This window comes from Ovis aries, chromosome 26, assembly GCF_016772045.2.
Source record: "Ovis aries strain OAR_USU_Benz2616 breed Rambouillet chromosome 26, ARS-UI_Ramb_v3.0, whole genome shotgun sequence".
NCBI lineage: Eukaryota > Metazoa > Chordata > Mammalia > Artiodactyla > Bovidae > Ovis > Ovis aries.
The window spans coordinates 41,309,867-41,324,028 of NC_056079.1; the positions used below are offsets into that span (position 1 = coordinate 41,309,867).

General features: G+C 45.1%; 1 protein-coding gene across 5 annotated transcripts in view; it reads right to left on the bottom strand.

Annotated features, from left to right (window-relative positions):
- Window positions 1-557: 557 nt before the first annotated feature.
- The window catches only part of NR1D2 (nuclear receptor subfamily 1 group D member 2), a 29,353-nt gene continuing 15,748 nt past the window's right edge, over window positions 558-14,162 (bottom strand). For all 5 annotated transcript variants that reach the window (XM_027962719.3, XM_042241433.1, XM_060406936.1 and 2 more), the window contains exons 6-8: window positions 12,703-12,888; window positions 10,218-10,428; window positions 558-3,880 (exon numbers count right to left, since the gene is read on the bottom strand). In XM_027962719.3, the coding sequence (XP_027818520.1) occupies window positions 3,684-3,880; window positions 10,218-10,428; window positions 12,703-12,888 (594 nt within the window). In that variant the 3' untranslated portion in view covers window positions 558-3,683. The remainder of the gene's footprint in view (window positions 3,881-10,217; window positions 10,429-12,702; window positions 12,889-14,162) is intronic.

The following is a 14,162-nucleotide window of genomic DNA, read 5'->3' on the forward strand; positions in this document are numbered from 1 at the left end:
TCAGAGAACACGAGTGCCGTAAAACACATCTCGGTAACCTTGGTTACCCCAGTATTTCCACATTCATTTCATCAAGAAGCCCATGCCTCCCACCTGACATCAACTAACATTCACAGCAAAGTAGGGGATGTTACCAGTCTTGGAAACAACTGCTGGTTTAAGTGGCCCGTATGGCTGCACCCCCTAGTTAAAGTGAGAGGAGGCGGTGGTCGTGCGGAGGCTCCCGTCCCGGTTCACGGTCACGGCCAAGCCCTGTCTACACCAGGTCCCCCACCCCGCCTCTCCACATTCCCTAACCAGGAAGACCACCTCATCTCACACAGCAAACCTCCATTCAGCTGACATCATAGAAAACTAACAGTTTTTTCTGGAATCTCTAAACAAACTCTGAAGTCTCCTTTTTAAAAAAGTCCTACATATTTATATCCCACCCCACCCCACCCCATGCTGAATCGGAGATCTACATAAAAGAGACGCTGCTCTGCTCGAGGGAATGCAGTAAGGTAATTACAGATGGTCTTACAAAAACTCAGGATAGGAAAATACCAAATACCACACCTGGTTAGAAATAATATTTATTATTCCCTCCCGCCATGTACAGATTACTTTTCAGAAACATGAACGTATTATCCATGTCTTCATCAACAACAGTTTGTAGAAAATAAACTTAATTCATATCTTGTCAACAATATAGTTCTATCATTTTTTTTAAACAATAGCCATTTTATTTTTCCATGTTAGTTCAAGAATAGCTTCAAGTTTTACATTTCAGATCAAACCAAGACAATCTTTGTTTCTAGGTAATTGCCTGACAGAGCCCCACCCCCACCCCCTAAAAAATTCTATACTCTAAGTGATAAACTCTTCTTGTACATTCAGCAAACTTTATATTGGAAAAGAAAAAGAATAATTGAGATAGGTACTTACTCTCGTGCACAGTAATAAATCTAGCTGAGCTTCTACTCCTTGCTTTGCAATGATGTTTACATAAAATAAATCGTATCTTATCAAGTTACAATGGTAATTTCTTGAAATGTGTTTACGGAAGCTATACACTTAATCCACTGAAATTCCCTTCTGATTTTTGAATCTGCAATTAAACCATCGCCATAAGGAAAAGCTTCATCCCAAGAAGATGTTTCCCCTTTTTCTCAGCTATTTCTCTCTAAAGGCTTGAATCGTCTCTCAGATCATGTAAAGAGATACGTTAAAAGCACAAGAAAAAAATGTTTTAGCTTGCTGACATAATGCCCTTAAGTTTGCTGACATAATGCCCATGTCTTAACTTTAAAATGTAAAATCAGAGTTAAAGCATCACTTAATTCATACAGTACATTGTTAATCAACAGTGTCCCACCAACTCAGAAGTTCCCCAAACTGGCTGTCTTCTCCGCTTTTATCAATAGTAAGTTTATAACCAATGACTCAATCAAAGAATGTGCTTGTAGTAGGCTGCTGGTTTAACTTTAGAATTACAAGTTTCAATCGTGGGCTATTTTCAGATATCGAAATGCTAAGAGTGGTATATGAACTATTAAATTTGTTTCCCATTACCTACAGGAAGAATTTGTTCAAATAAAATTTTACAAGACAAAATGCAAATCTCTATACCTATATATAGATGTATACATGTATATATTGAACCTAACTAAAGTTTTATAAGCAATACTAACATAGTTCTGGTTACACATTCCTAAAGACTTAGTAACTGCTTTAAAGATATATGTTATAAAGAGGCTTATGCAAAAGGCAAAAATTAAGAAACAACATGGTCTTTGAGGTTCTCAGTATTACGTCAAAAAGCTGTTTCTATTTCCCATAGAAGAAAACTATGCATTTATCTTCGGAAAAAAATTATAAAAAGATAATGCTATCATGTAAAGAATTCACAAAAACTATACTGTATATCCCATAAAAGTCCTACCTATTTAAGGTAAATCACAATTATGGTTTACATTGTACTACAGACATCACCATCACCTTTCCTCTTTAATAAAGAGAGGGTTTAATTCTTTTTTAACTTACTTAACTAGTGCCACAGAAATTCAAGTCCTAGTAGCAACAAGTTAAACAAGATTACAAAATAAGGCATTCTGCTCACATGTCATTAAAGTAACAGGCTGAGATAGTAAAGGGGACCTTTTCATTTTTGTAATTTTATATAATCTGAAAATTATACAGAAGGCAATCTTCACTCAAAAAATCCAATTAGCCGCTATCTTCCAGGGCAACAGAAAAACATACATAAGATCCTCAACTTTCTGGTGATTTTTCCAGCTGCCACAAAAATGCCAGTCTTACCTATTTAATAAAGCCCAAGAATAGAAATAAGGATGAAATGTCTTTGACTGGACTATTCCTAAGCCTGCAGGTCACACACTAAATGATTTTTCAAATTATAGGTTAAATCTAATTTGACAAAATCCCTGTAGTGTTATTTAGGGGGAAAAAAAAAGTGGCTTCAGAACACACTTGCACACCTACATTCACACACACAGGCACACATCAACATGTGAAACTGTTTTCTTAAACACTGGTTCTCCAGAAAGAATCAAACTGTTTATCATCAAGCTGCAGCATGTGTAGTGAGGGGCAGCAATGAATCTGAATGAACTTTTAAATGATCAGTACCTGAACCAAAAATTTTACTAAAGATGAACTCTAAAATACGTATTTTTTGAAAATCTGGATTCAACTGCCTGTTGCACTTTTACATTAAGTGGTTCTTAAATAAAAATGGAGCATAAATTCAGCTCTCTACTCTCTAGACATTTAAAGCAATGGTTATGTTATCAACAGGTAAAATGCACCTAATTTGGGTCTTTTGACACCGCTTAAGTTTATTGTATGATAAAGTTCTTCACAGTTTAAAATATTGTGAAGAGATATATTTATGTATGACTATATTCACATAGATATTATGTACACGTACTATGTATTTGATGTACCCATAATCTTTGAATATGTGTGTGCCAGAGGATACCCCACACCTATGCAGGAACCCTGAATAGCAGATTGGTGTGGACTGAAATGATTTCTCAGAAAAGAGTAGAAGTTAAAAAAAAAAAGATAATTATCATGAATAATTATAACAAAAATTTTACCGTATTTACATAGTGCCTATCTCCCAAGAGGTAAGGATGCTTTACAGACGTTGGTTAGGAGGTGCGGGGCGCGCCTGGGGGAGGATCGGCTCTCGTCTCCGCACGCAGGGAGCCTCCCGGCCGCGCTCACGATGTCGGGGCACCCACGCCGAGCTCCCCTAGCGCGCGGGCCTCAGCCGGCAGAGCAGAGTCCTGCGCGGAAATCCAGCTTCCGTCCCACGGGAGACCCTCCACCACAGAGGGGGACCTTTCAGGCCTCAGGAACTCGTGGCTACGCATTACATTTATGTCACAGGGAGATCGAAATGGATTTTGGTTTTGGCAGATGAGCGAGTCTAACATTCAGTGTGACTGTAGTTCAGTGTAGCTCGTCCAGTGGAGCGCTGCACAGCCGACGGGTCTCGGGGCCGGCGCGCGGCCCCCAGCCCGGGCCGAGGAGAGCCGGCGGCCGGCCTGCGCGCTCGCCGTCGCCGAGGTCTCCTCCTCCGCCGCCGCGGACCGCACGCACAGAGCGATCGGCGCTCCAGCACAAAATGTACAGTTAGCCTGCGTCGGTTCGTGTCCGAGTCAGCCAAGGCCTTAGGGGTGAACTTTAAAGGCCAGGAGCTCCTCAGAGTGCATGTTGTTTAAAGAGCGAAGATCTGGCAACTTTAGGAGAAGTTTTGTAAAAATAGAGGCCTCGTTCGGGTGGTTTTTCATTATTAAGGTCCTTAGCGCGCGGATGAGCGTTTCCTGCAAAGCCTCCACGGAGTTGACGTTTTCTATCCCGGATCGATCTGCGGAGAGCGAGGAGCAGAGACGACAGTGTTACTAACGATAAACAGTCATAGCTCACACTTGTCGGTCTCAGTAATGAGCTCAAACCAAGTTTTACACATGGGAACAAAGGCAAAAGATATCTGACAGAGTTTTCTAAAGCCCAATGGCAAATGTTCGTAGCTATTAATCCCCTTATAAAACGTGTCACATAGCGCCCCTGATAAATTAAAATGCTTTATACCGCTTGGGTATCTTTGCTCACAAAAATCTAGAGGTTCTGATTTTTTAAATACGATGCCACCTAATTTCAACTGCTTCTAATGAGCAAAACGAGATGAGTCATGTGGTTTGGAAGTGTATTTTCACCTCATACAGAACATTCCACATCTGCGTGTTACCACGGGTGGCAGGCACCCGGGACCCACGCATGGACCCCTCTCCCCGTGAGTGGGCCAGACTCACTACTGAAAGCAGGATCACAGGAAAAACCGTGGCTTCCACCTCAGACAGTCTCTCACTGCTCGCTCTCAGGAAAGCCAGATGCCCTGTGAGGTGCCCTGAGAGGTGCCCCAGGCTGTCTCCAGCAGCCAGCGACCAAGACACCCAGTGGGACAACTCGCAAAGAACTGACTCCTGCCAACGACCGCGTGAATAAGCCTGGAGGTCGATCTTGCCCCAGTGAAGCCTTCATATGGATGGCCGACAGCTTGAACACAACCTCCTCAGAAACCCTGAGCCAGAGGCACCCATAGCCCAACCCTCAGAAACTGAGAGAGAATAAATATACACATTTTCAAGTCCCAGAATCTCAAGGTAACTTGTTATGCAGTAGCAGTTATCTAACATAGCACGCAACTTTATTATCTATTCAACTCAGTTCAGTTGCTCAGTCGTGTCCGACTCTTCACGACCCCATGGACTGCAGCACGCCAGGCCTCCCTGTCCATCACCAACTCCCTACTAATAGTTGTATTAAGTTGCATTTACTTTCATTTAGCATACTGTGTTTATTAAATTCATCACACAAAAATATTAATGTTAGTGATTTAATATAAATCAGCAATAAAGGAAACTACCTTTAAAAGAACCAAACCATGGACTTTTTTCATCAGCAAGGGCTATTTCTTCCCTTTACAACAGGAGACAGTTGTACACAAGAAATATTCAATGGCTCCAAGAAGAGGGGGTTGTAATTAGCCAAGAAAAAAACTTCTTCAAAGAAACAAAATTCTCTGGCCATTTACGCCCTTGTTTCATTTTTTTTAACAAGGAAATCGGGGAGGTCTTCCATTGTGACTGGTAGCTGAAAAAGGCCACTTGGAATGGGAATGCTCAAAACATGGACTAAAATTTAATAGTAAACAATGGGAGGCTGGTTAACTCAATGCAGGAAAAAAACGATGAAAACAGTTTCGTATTACATTTAATAAAATGTGGATTATTGCCACAACTGTGCTAATTATTAAAGAAACAGAAGCAAACTGAATGCTGACTACTGGCTGGGGCGGCAGGGAGGGAAATCAACTTTCCACACAAAACTGCAAGATGGACAAAAGATCTCTTCTCTCGACACCTGACTTCGGCCATACAATCACAGGATCATCTCTGGAAAACTACTTAAAGCTTTGTAATAATGCTTCCAAGACCCTCCCTTGCCTTTAATGTTCAAGCAATTGTTTTCTTTAACAGTCTTACAATTCATGAATTCATTCACCAAACACTTTTGAATGAGTGTGGTTACCGGTATGTGAGTAGCTGCTCAGTCGTGTCCAACTCTTGCGACCCCATAGACCGGAGCCCACCAGGCTCCTCTGTCCTGGGGATTTTCCAGGCAAGAATACTGGAGTGGGCTGCCATTGCCTTCTCCAGGTTACTCCTATGGTGCTAGGGAATAAGCAGTCACCGTGACAAACTGCAAGTCCTCCTATTTAGAGAGCTGGTATTTTGACAGAAGAAAGTAGCTGGTTTACACTACATCTTCTGTAATTTACAATAACAACAACTGGGGAAAAATGAAAATGATCCCCCAAAACAAACCAGTCTAGATGGCAGTCGTACCAGTACCAAACAGTAAGTGGAAAAGGACATTTGAGTTAGTTTTATCTGTGGTTGATCCTCCAGTGATTATCTGGACTTTCTGTGGCCTATGCCTCTCTATTCAACTCCCTTCACTGTACCTAAGAACGTTACCCATAAAAAACCACGGTTTCGTGATTTCGAGGCCAGAGGACCTAACTACAAACCCAGCTGATCATAAACAGTCCCCTAGCAACTGCAACACTAGAGGAACCCACTGAAGTGGAAACTCCTCTTCCAGACGGCGCACTGCGAGCTGTACTGCCGTCAGGACGCAGCTCTCCGCGTCAACTCCTCGACTGTCCGCCTAGAGATGGACGTGAAACCCCCTCCACCAGCCCCCCATGGGGACAACTGACACCCACACCCCAACGAGCCCAGCCTGACACCCACAGGCCAGTCTGACCTCCACCTGGAAAGGACTCTGCCCTTCCACACAGCCTGAAAAAGAACTAACCCTCCGGGTGCAACTGCTCTTCTCCTCATGGCATCAAGATCCTCCCCATCACTCAGGCAAGTGAGAGTTTGAGACTTCTCTCTCTCTTGGCAGCTAGAGCTGTTCTGTTAACAAGCAGTACAGGGGGAAGGCTTCTGAAGCTAGACTAGTAGGGGTGCAAATGCCTGATCAGCCGATTATTAAAAATGTAACCTCAGACAAATTATTTAAGCCCCCGCCCTCGCCGTTCCTCAACCTCCTCGCCCGTGTAACTGAGGATAGCATGTCCTAGCTCACATGCAGGGTCTGTCGTGAAGACAAAATTACATAACGAGACCATTAACCAGCACATCATCTGACAACAACCAAAACAAAGCGAAAACCAGAAGGCAAGGGTAGATTCTAAGAAAAACAAAAGCTATTTCGAATATAAAGCAAACCATAAGGTTGCTTAATTCTAAGCAGCTAGCAGAAAATGCAGAAAGACAATCCATCTGTTACCTGACGCCGGAACGTTCCAGTCAGGAAGCACAGGTTTAGGGGAGAGTCTACGCTGCCTCGTTACCCTTTCGGCCCCACTGAGGGGACACTTATGAGCACTACTCCTGTAATCATAACACGTAAATACGGATGCTTTACTGTTTAATCTTTAGGATCAACTGGTAAAGCACAGAAGACAGTCACGTCTCTAGAACAGAATGCAAACGTTTTCATTCTCGAGGACACAGAAGAAGCACTAGGACAAAAGCAGTCAGGCTGCAGGAAAAGCAGGTGCCTCCCGGACAGCGAGGACGCGCGAGCCAACTCCTGAGGGTCACGGACAAGCAAAGGGACAGCGTGGGGGCATGTCACAGTCATTGGATAACTGAAGTAACCAGGGAGAGAACAAACATCTTTCAGAGGGAAAAATGAGAAGGTGCTTTCATTTATTAGTTGAAAAGTCAAAGTCGCTCAGTCGTGTCTGACTCTTTGCAACCCGATGGACTATACAGAATATTGGGGCAGGCTGCCTTTCCCTTCTCCAGCGGGATCTCCCCAACCCAGGAACCAAACCAGGGTCTCCTGCATTGCAGGCGGATTCTCTACCAGCTGAGCTATCACTGATCCGTTACATCTACTAAATAAAAAGGCATAAGGGTAGTATTTTGAGTTGGATCAGCAATCATCAGAATAAGCCTGAAGAATAGGCTAGCAGGAGAATAAAGAGACTTTCCATTTTATACCCTTCCACCATTACTGGAATTTATTTTCCTGCTTTAAAAATAATAATAGCCCTTTTTTAAGTGACAAAGATTTAAATTTGGTATGAACATTATCAAGTAGAAAAATGTATCATTTTAAGATGCAGGTATTTTTGTGTTGCTTGTATATCCTCATGTATAAGCATAACAAAAATAAGGCGGCCGTATCTTTTTACAATTTGTCTTTCTCCTTTAGTACTATATATCCACAAGCAGGCAAAGGGACAAATGGGTTGGTGGGTAAATGGCTAGAGAGAGATCCCTAAGGTTAATGGTGCTCTTTTTTGGTGGTGATATTATCACCCCTTATTTTCATCTTAGTATTGACACTGTCTAATTTCTCAAAGAACCTGTATTATTCTTATGATTAGAAGACAAAACAAGGCTTTCTCCAAGTTAAAATCTAAAACAACAGAGAACCACATTCCTGGTGGAAACTACAAAGGAGCATGGTGCCTGGCCAGCGCCCCTGCGCCCCCAGCCGCATCCCCCCTGACCTGCCCCAGGAGCGGGGGGCCACCGTCCCCGCCCCCCGTGAACTGCCCCGGGAGCGCCCCCTCGCCGGCCGCATCCCCCCTGACCTGGCCGGGGAGCGCAGCCCCTCCTCCCCGCCTCCTCACCCCTCAAGTCACCCGCACAGCCTGTGAAGCCGACCCTCCAGCTGACGGATCAGGCGCGCCGATCCGGCGCCCCGGGATAAACACAGGACCCACGTCACAGCAGCTCAGCGCTCACGCCCGGGCGCCCCCACCGTGGAGTCACACTGCCGCCCAGGCCGGGCGCTCACAGCGGTCACTCAGCCCGGGGCTCCCCGTCTCCCGCCTCCCGCCCCTCGGGCCGTCCTCACCTTCCTCTGGGGAGGCCTAACAGTCCACCCGCACGGTCCCACTCCACCACGATCCTGCCCGCAAAGCCTTCTTCCTTCGCAAGACGCCCATCTACCGCAGGCAGAGCCTCACCGGTTAGAACACAAAGCTCTCTGTGTTGGTTCTATCTCTCCAGATGGAACGTACCGCGCTGTCCTCAACCTGGTCCTGTCACCCTGAGCACCTCGCACTCCAGGCCCATTCACTAGATAAAGAAGTTAGCGGGTATGGATCACTTGTAGTTTCACGATTATAGATTTACTAACCTGATGCCAACTCAAACTATTACTAATTACTTATCAAGAGACTCTGCAAAACGGTGGGTTATGTGCAAGAGGCTTCCCAGGTGGCGCTAGTGGTAAAGAACCCACCTGCCAGGGCAGGAGATGCGAGAGACAAAGGTTTGGTCCCCGGGTCAGGAAGATGCCCTGGAGGAGGAAGCGGCAATGCACTCCGGTATTCCTGCCTGGAGAATCCCACGGACAGCGGAGGCCAGGGGGCCACAAAGGAGTCCAACGCGACGCGTGACTGACACACACATGAGCAAGAGGCATTGAAAGGCTACTGAGAAACCAGGCCTCCCTCCCTGACACGGTCCATCATATTATCCTGTAAGCCCAGGTAGGGCAGGTCAGAAAAGGGGGCCAAACAATGCTCACAAATGGCCTAACCACTGACGTGCAATGGGCCCTTCAAGATACACAAAAAACTTACCCTCTCCAGGGATTACTGGTGTGAAGAGTCACTGACTGACAGCTCAGCCCGTAACCAGGGGCCATACTCACATTTCACAACCCTCCCTGTGTTCAGCACAAGGGCTTTTACACAGCACGAAGTCAATGGGAAACTTAAAGTAAGTCATGTCAAAATACTGTCTAATTCTCCACGAATGGTTTAAAATAAAGTCAGGGATACCTAAAAATGGCTGGCACTTTTTCACACGTTCCCAAGGAAGTCACCATCTCAGTCCCAATTTCTTACTAGGGGTAATCCCTCTCTTACTGTCTGAGCTGAGATACGTGGGTCAGAAACAACCGCAATGTAACACCGGGTGGCAGAGAAACTGGGAAACACCGTCGGTGCCTCACGAGCCTCAGGAAATGCTGGGACACAGCAGCCGCAGCACTCGCTCAGGCAGAGGCTTGCGTCTGCCCTGCGCCAACGGCACGTGAGGCTCCCACGCACAATCGCCTCCTTTCCCAGGAGGAGGAGGAAACCAAGACCCAGAGAGAGACGGATACTTACCGAGCCACCCAGAGAACTCAGGAGCAAAGCTGAATGAAAGCCTACAACTCTTAATTCTGATTTTTGTAACAAAAGACAGTAATAGCATACATCTTGATACTTACAACACTTTCAAGTAACCCACATGGTATTTTTAATTAAAACTTAGATTTGGATTACCACCACCTACCTGGTGATACACAGTCTTGCAAAAAATAGATCTATGAGATATTAAGACTTTAAAAAAGAAATATGAACAAAAGCTAAGGATTAAGAGAGGTGGACATGAGGCCCAGATCTCAACATCCGCTTATCACTATACAGCACTTTTGACTTTTACTGTCATGGCAAAAAAAATTCATCATGCAAAAATAACAGACCCCTAGTTCAGCATCTTCCCTAAGGCCTTCGTCCCTCTACACGACCGGCCAGAACCTAGGCAACTGCAGCCTTGTCCCCAGGCCGCTCACTACATTCCAGGTGTGGCACGATTGTGAACCGGCTTCCTTACCTGCAGAGACCAGGACAACTGCCGTAAACAGACTCATCTCTTCATCACTAAGTTGGAGGGCATTTAGCTTCTCACTAAATTCAAACATAGAGTTTAGCAGATCCCCTGCTCCCATTGAGTGCAAGTCATCCACACTATACTTCTTTCCACTTAAAAAGGTGACAGTGCGTTCCTTTGCATCAAACAATGATGCAAACCGTACCATTAAAACCTGGAAAAAGAAAAAGACTTAAATGTATATGGGGCAGTTCAATCGTAATATGAGAAAATAACTCAGTATTCAAGTCAGTTAAGAGATATCCTACGTATTTTAAAAAGCTGTAGAAGAAAAATTTTATTTTTACCCAGAACCACTTGCTTAAGGCAAATTCTCCATCAAAGCAATACTTTAGGAAGAGGCATCAAAAAATAAAATTCTAGTCACCAACAGCAAAACAGTCAATACCTATGGTACTCTGAGGTTATTAACAAAGATTCTGAAATGCAGATTCAAAATTAAAGCATGCCAAAAAACCCCAAATTAAAGCAGGCAATAATGCCAAGAAGTCTGAAACTGGGCCTTGGGCAAAGGTATTAAAGAAACTCTATTAAGCTATCAAGTACATCACATGATCTCTAAGCCCGAAGTAAAAACAGCAGTGTTTCAATGCAACAACACTTGGAAACATCCAAACACCAAATGTAGACAAGCAAAGATGAACTCTAGTTAGTCTATTTCAAGAAACAGTAACCCAAAGAGACACAAACTATTACAGCAGGCGTTCTGGATATCAAGCTATGATGGAGATCCAAACCAGAGTCACTGCAGACATGCAGGGCTCGCTCCACCCTAGTCAATGCAAACGACTATGTCCCTTACTTCTCGCGTAACCAGAGGGACGCTGAACGAACACCTGCCCTTTGCAGAGCTCCCAAGCAAAGATGTGCTTCACCCAAGACAGCCCAAGACAGGGAGCCTTCTCAGACGACAGCCCGAGAGAGACGGAGCCTTCCAAGAAGACAGCCCGAGAGAGGGGGAGCCTTCCAAGAAGACAGCCCGAGAGAGGGGGAGCCTTCCAAGAAGACAGCCCGAGAGAGGGGGAGCCTTCCAAGAAGACAGCCCGAAAGAGAGGGAGCCTTCTAAGAAGACAGCCCGAGAGAGGGGGAACCTTCCAAGAAGACAGCGCTAGCTCTGCAACCAGCTGTCTCCAGATAGATCATAAGGGGAACAGAATGCACGTCCTGGATTATGAGATCTGTGTTCTAATGCTGATTGTCATGAATACACTGGTAACCCAGGAAAGAAAAGTCTCTTCACCTCTCTGGGCTATGGTTATATAACCTCATAACTGGGTGAACTGAACTTGATCTCCGACATCCCCTTCTGACTTTAAATCTGGAGGTCCACTGGTCAAGAGTCTGTCTTCCAATGCAGTGGACACGGTGGTCAGGGAACTATGATCCGAAATGTTCCGACTAGAGGAACCCATGAGCTTCGACAAAGGCCCAACGCAGCCAAAGACCCTTAAGTCTAATGTTTTCCTTTAAACTGAAAATTCTAACCTATAGGTGTTTCTTTGGAATTACATCACAGCTATTTTATTTATGAAAACATCATCGTCTCTATTCTAGTCCAAGAGGCCCAGAGAACAGAGCCAAAGGCAAGGGGTTTTGTGGGGGGGTGCATGTGTGAAAACAGGTGTGAGGAAGAAGGAAATGGGATAAAAGAAAAGTCTGTAGCAGAGGACATGTCACCAAGCTGGACACCACCTGACATCAAGCACAACCGAGATCTGGGCCACGTGGGGCCATCCAAGGACATGAAGCTCCCCCCGACTTCCTCTGCTGATCAAAGGCTGGGGCCGCCCAACATCAGCTCCCACCCTCCCCTGCATTTCAGGACAATGCCCACATGAGCTCCAGGGCAGTCCTGTGCCTTCGGCCACCTCAGCTGCGGCAGGGAAGCCCCGGGCCAACAGATGAGAGGCACCTAGCCAAGCACAGGGAGCAGCTCTGTCTGGGTCCTACTCAAGCTGGCAACAAGAGCTGCCCCAGGCCCAGGAGACGGCATCCCAGAAAGAGAAGCTGGAGTCAAAAGAGCAGCCAAGGACTCTGACGCGGCCAAGAGGATTGTGGGAGCACATATGAAATATCTGCTACATTGGCCAAATATTTCCCGATCTCTTGAGACAAAACCACGATCTGTTTGCCCTTTGGTCTGGTACTGAACCCAGGAGATGCTGGGCTGGGCGTTTGGTAGGTGTCTAACTCCAGAGAACCTGCCAGGTTCACACCTGGAGGCAGTTCCAGGACTTGGGAGTTTCTGTGCTGCGAACCCAGCATGTTTGAGTTTCAAGCCTTGAGTCACGCAGAGTTTACCTTGTCTCTCCCCAAGATCCTGGGATGGTCATGCTTTTGTTGGTAGTTTCAGCCTCTAGACTACAAACACTTGTTGAGAAAAGAATGAAAATAAAATCAACAACATTCAAGATAAATAAAAACCTACCTCAAAAGTCCCAGCCTTTAAAAGGTTGACCTGGTCATGCTGCGAGAGATCTCTGAACCCAGGGATGCGCTTTGCAAACTCCACCACTTCCTTTACTGCTGGGGTGAAGCTCATGGAAAATTCTTCCCAGATTTCATGCCCCGATTTATGAGGATCTACGTACGGAGACTTACTCATCGGACAAACCTAATATGCACAAAACAGAAGAAATCTTCGATTATGAGAGGTGGGAAACAAACTTCAAAGGTAGTGTATCAGTCAGTGGAAACCCCAACAGGAAAGCACTCTCCAACACCATAGAATCTACCGATATTAGCTAGCACTTTCTCTACTGGCTGCTCCCCTTGTGACAGAAAGGCTCAAAGCAGCCTAATCTAAACAGCAGTCAACTTATCATAAAAGAAGTAGCCCAAGCAAAAAGTTCATCGGTTACAAGCTGGTTCAAAACCCTGGTGGCACAATCTATAGAAACATAAGGTAGCTGAGTGGCTGGGGCTGGGCCTGGGGCAGGGGCTGTCTGCCAACAGGCACAAGGGATGCTTTTGAGGGTGATGGGGACACCCCGGCACACCACACAGACACGAAACACGCACTGTGCACGCTGACAAAATCAGCCCTCACGTGCAGACCAAACCCAGGAGATCCAGAAATGGGGTGGCTCCATACCCGTGGAGAACATCACAAATGGGAACCTAAACCTTTATATATTTCCCCTCCTTACAGCAGTCACTAAGCCTGAGGAAAATGAGGTTACCTTCCAGATCCATGGAATCAAACAACTTCAAGGGACAGGAAAAAAAAAAAAAAAAACACTTAACATTAGGATTGGGGTAGAGTCAACTATTTTGAAAATGAAAAAAGAAGATTTGAACTACCCAGCTGCAGAAAACAACAAGCACTATCAAAGGGCCTGATGGTGTAGACAGAGCCTCGGGACTGCTGCTCTGGGTGAAAGTCTGGCTGAGCATAAACAGCGTGCTTTCACGCAGACTACTGGATTTGATAAAACACTTAAATGACGCTAACACTGACTCATCCCACAGGACGAAGTCTGAGAAAATTCTTAGAAACCAGCGGATTATCTTAAACTATTCCCAAGTCTTCAAACCATGAAACACCCATGCTCTATATCCAAAGACCTTTTTATATCATGATGGTTAAAGAAGACACTTTCCATCCCAGTGACTGTGGCGACCTATAGGATCAGTCCCTTGAGGAAATCCCAATGCTAGTAAGGCCAAGACTAACTTGAATACCTGCATTTTGAAAGGGCTTTCTAAGAATTAAAGGATCGATTCTTCATAACCCATATTTTACATAAAATCCTAATTCTGATCATAATATCAATCAAATAACGTGCCTGTGTACCTAGCTCTGTATGCAATCAGGTCATCCCATAAATGCTGTTTATTCAAAATATTTGATCTAAAATACCACGCAAAAGGGATTCTAACAAATCT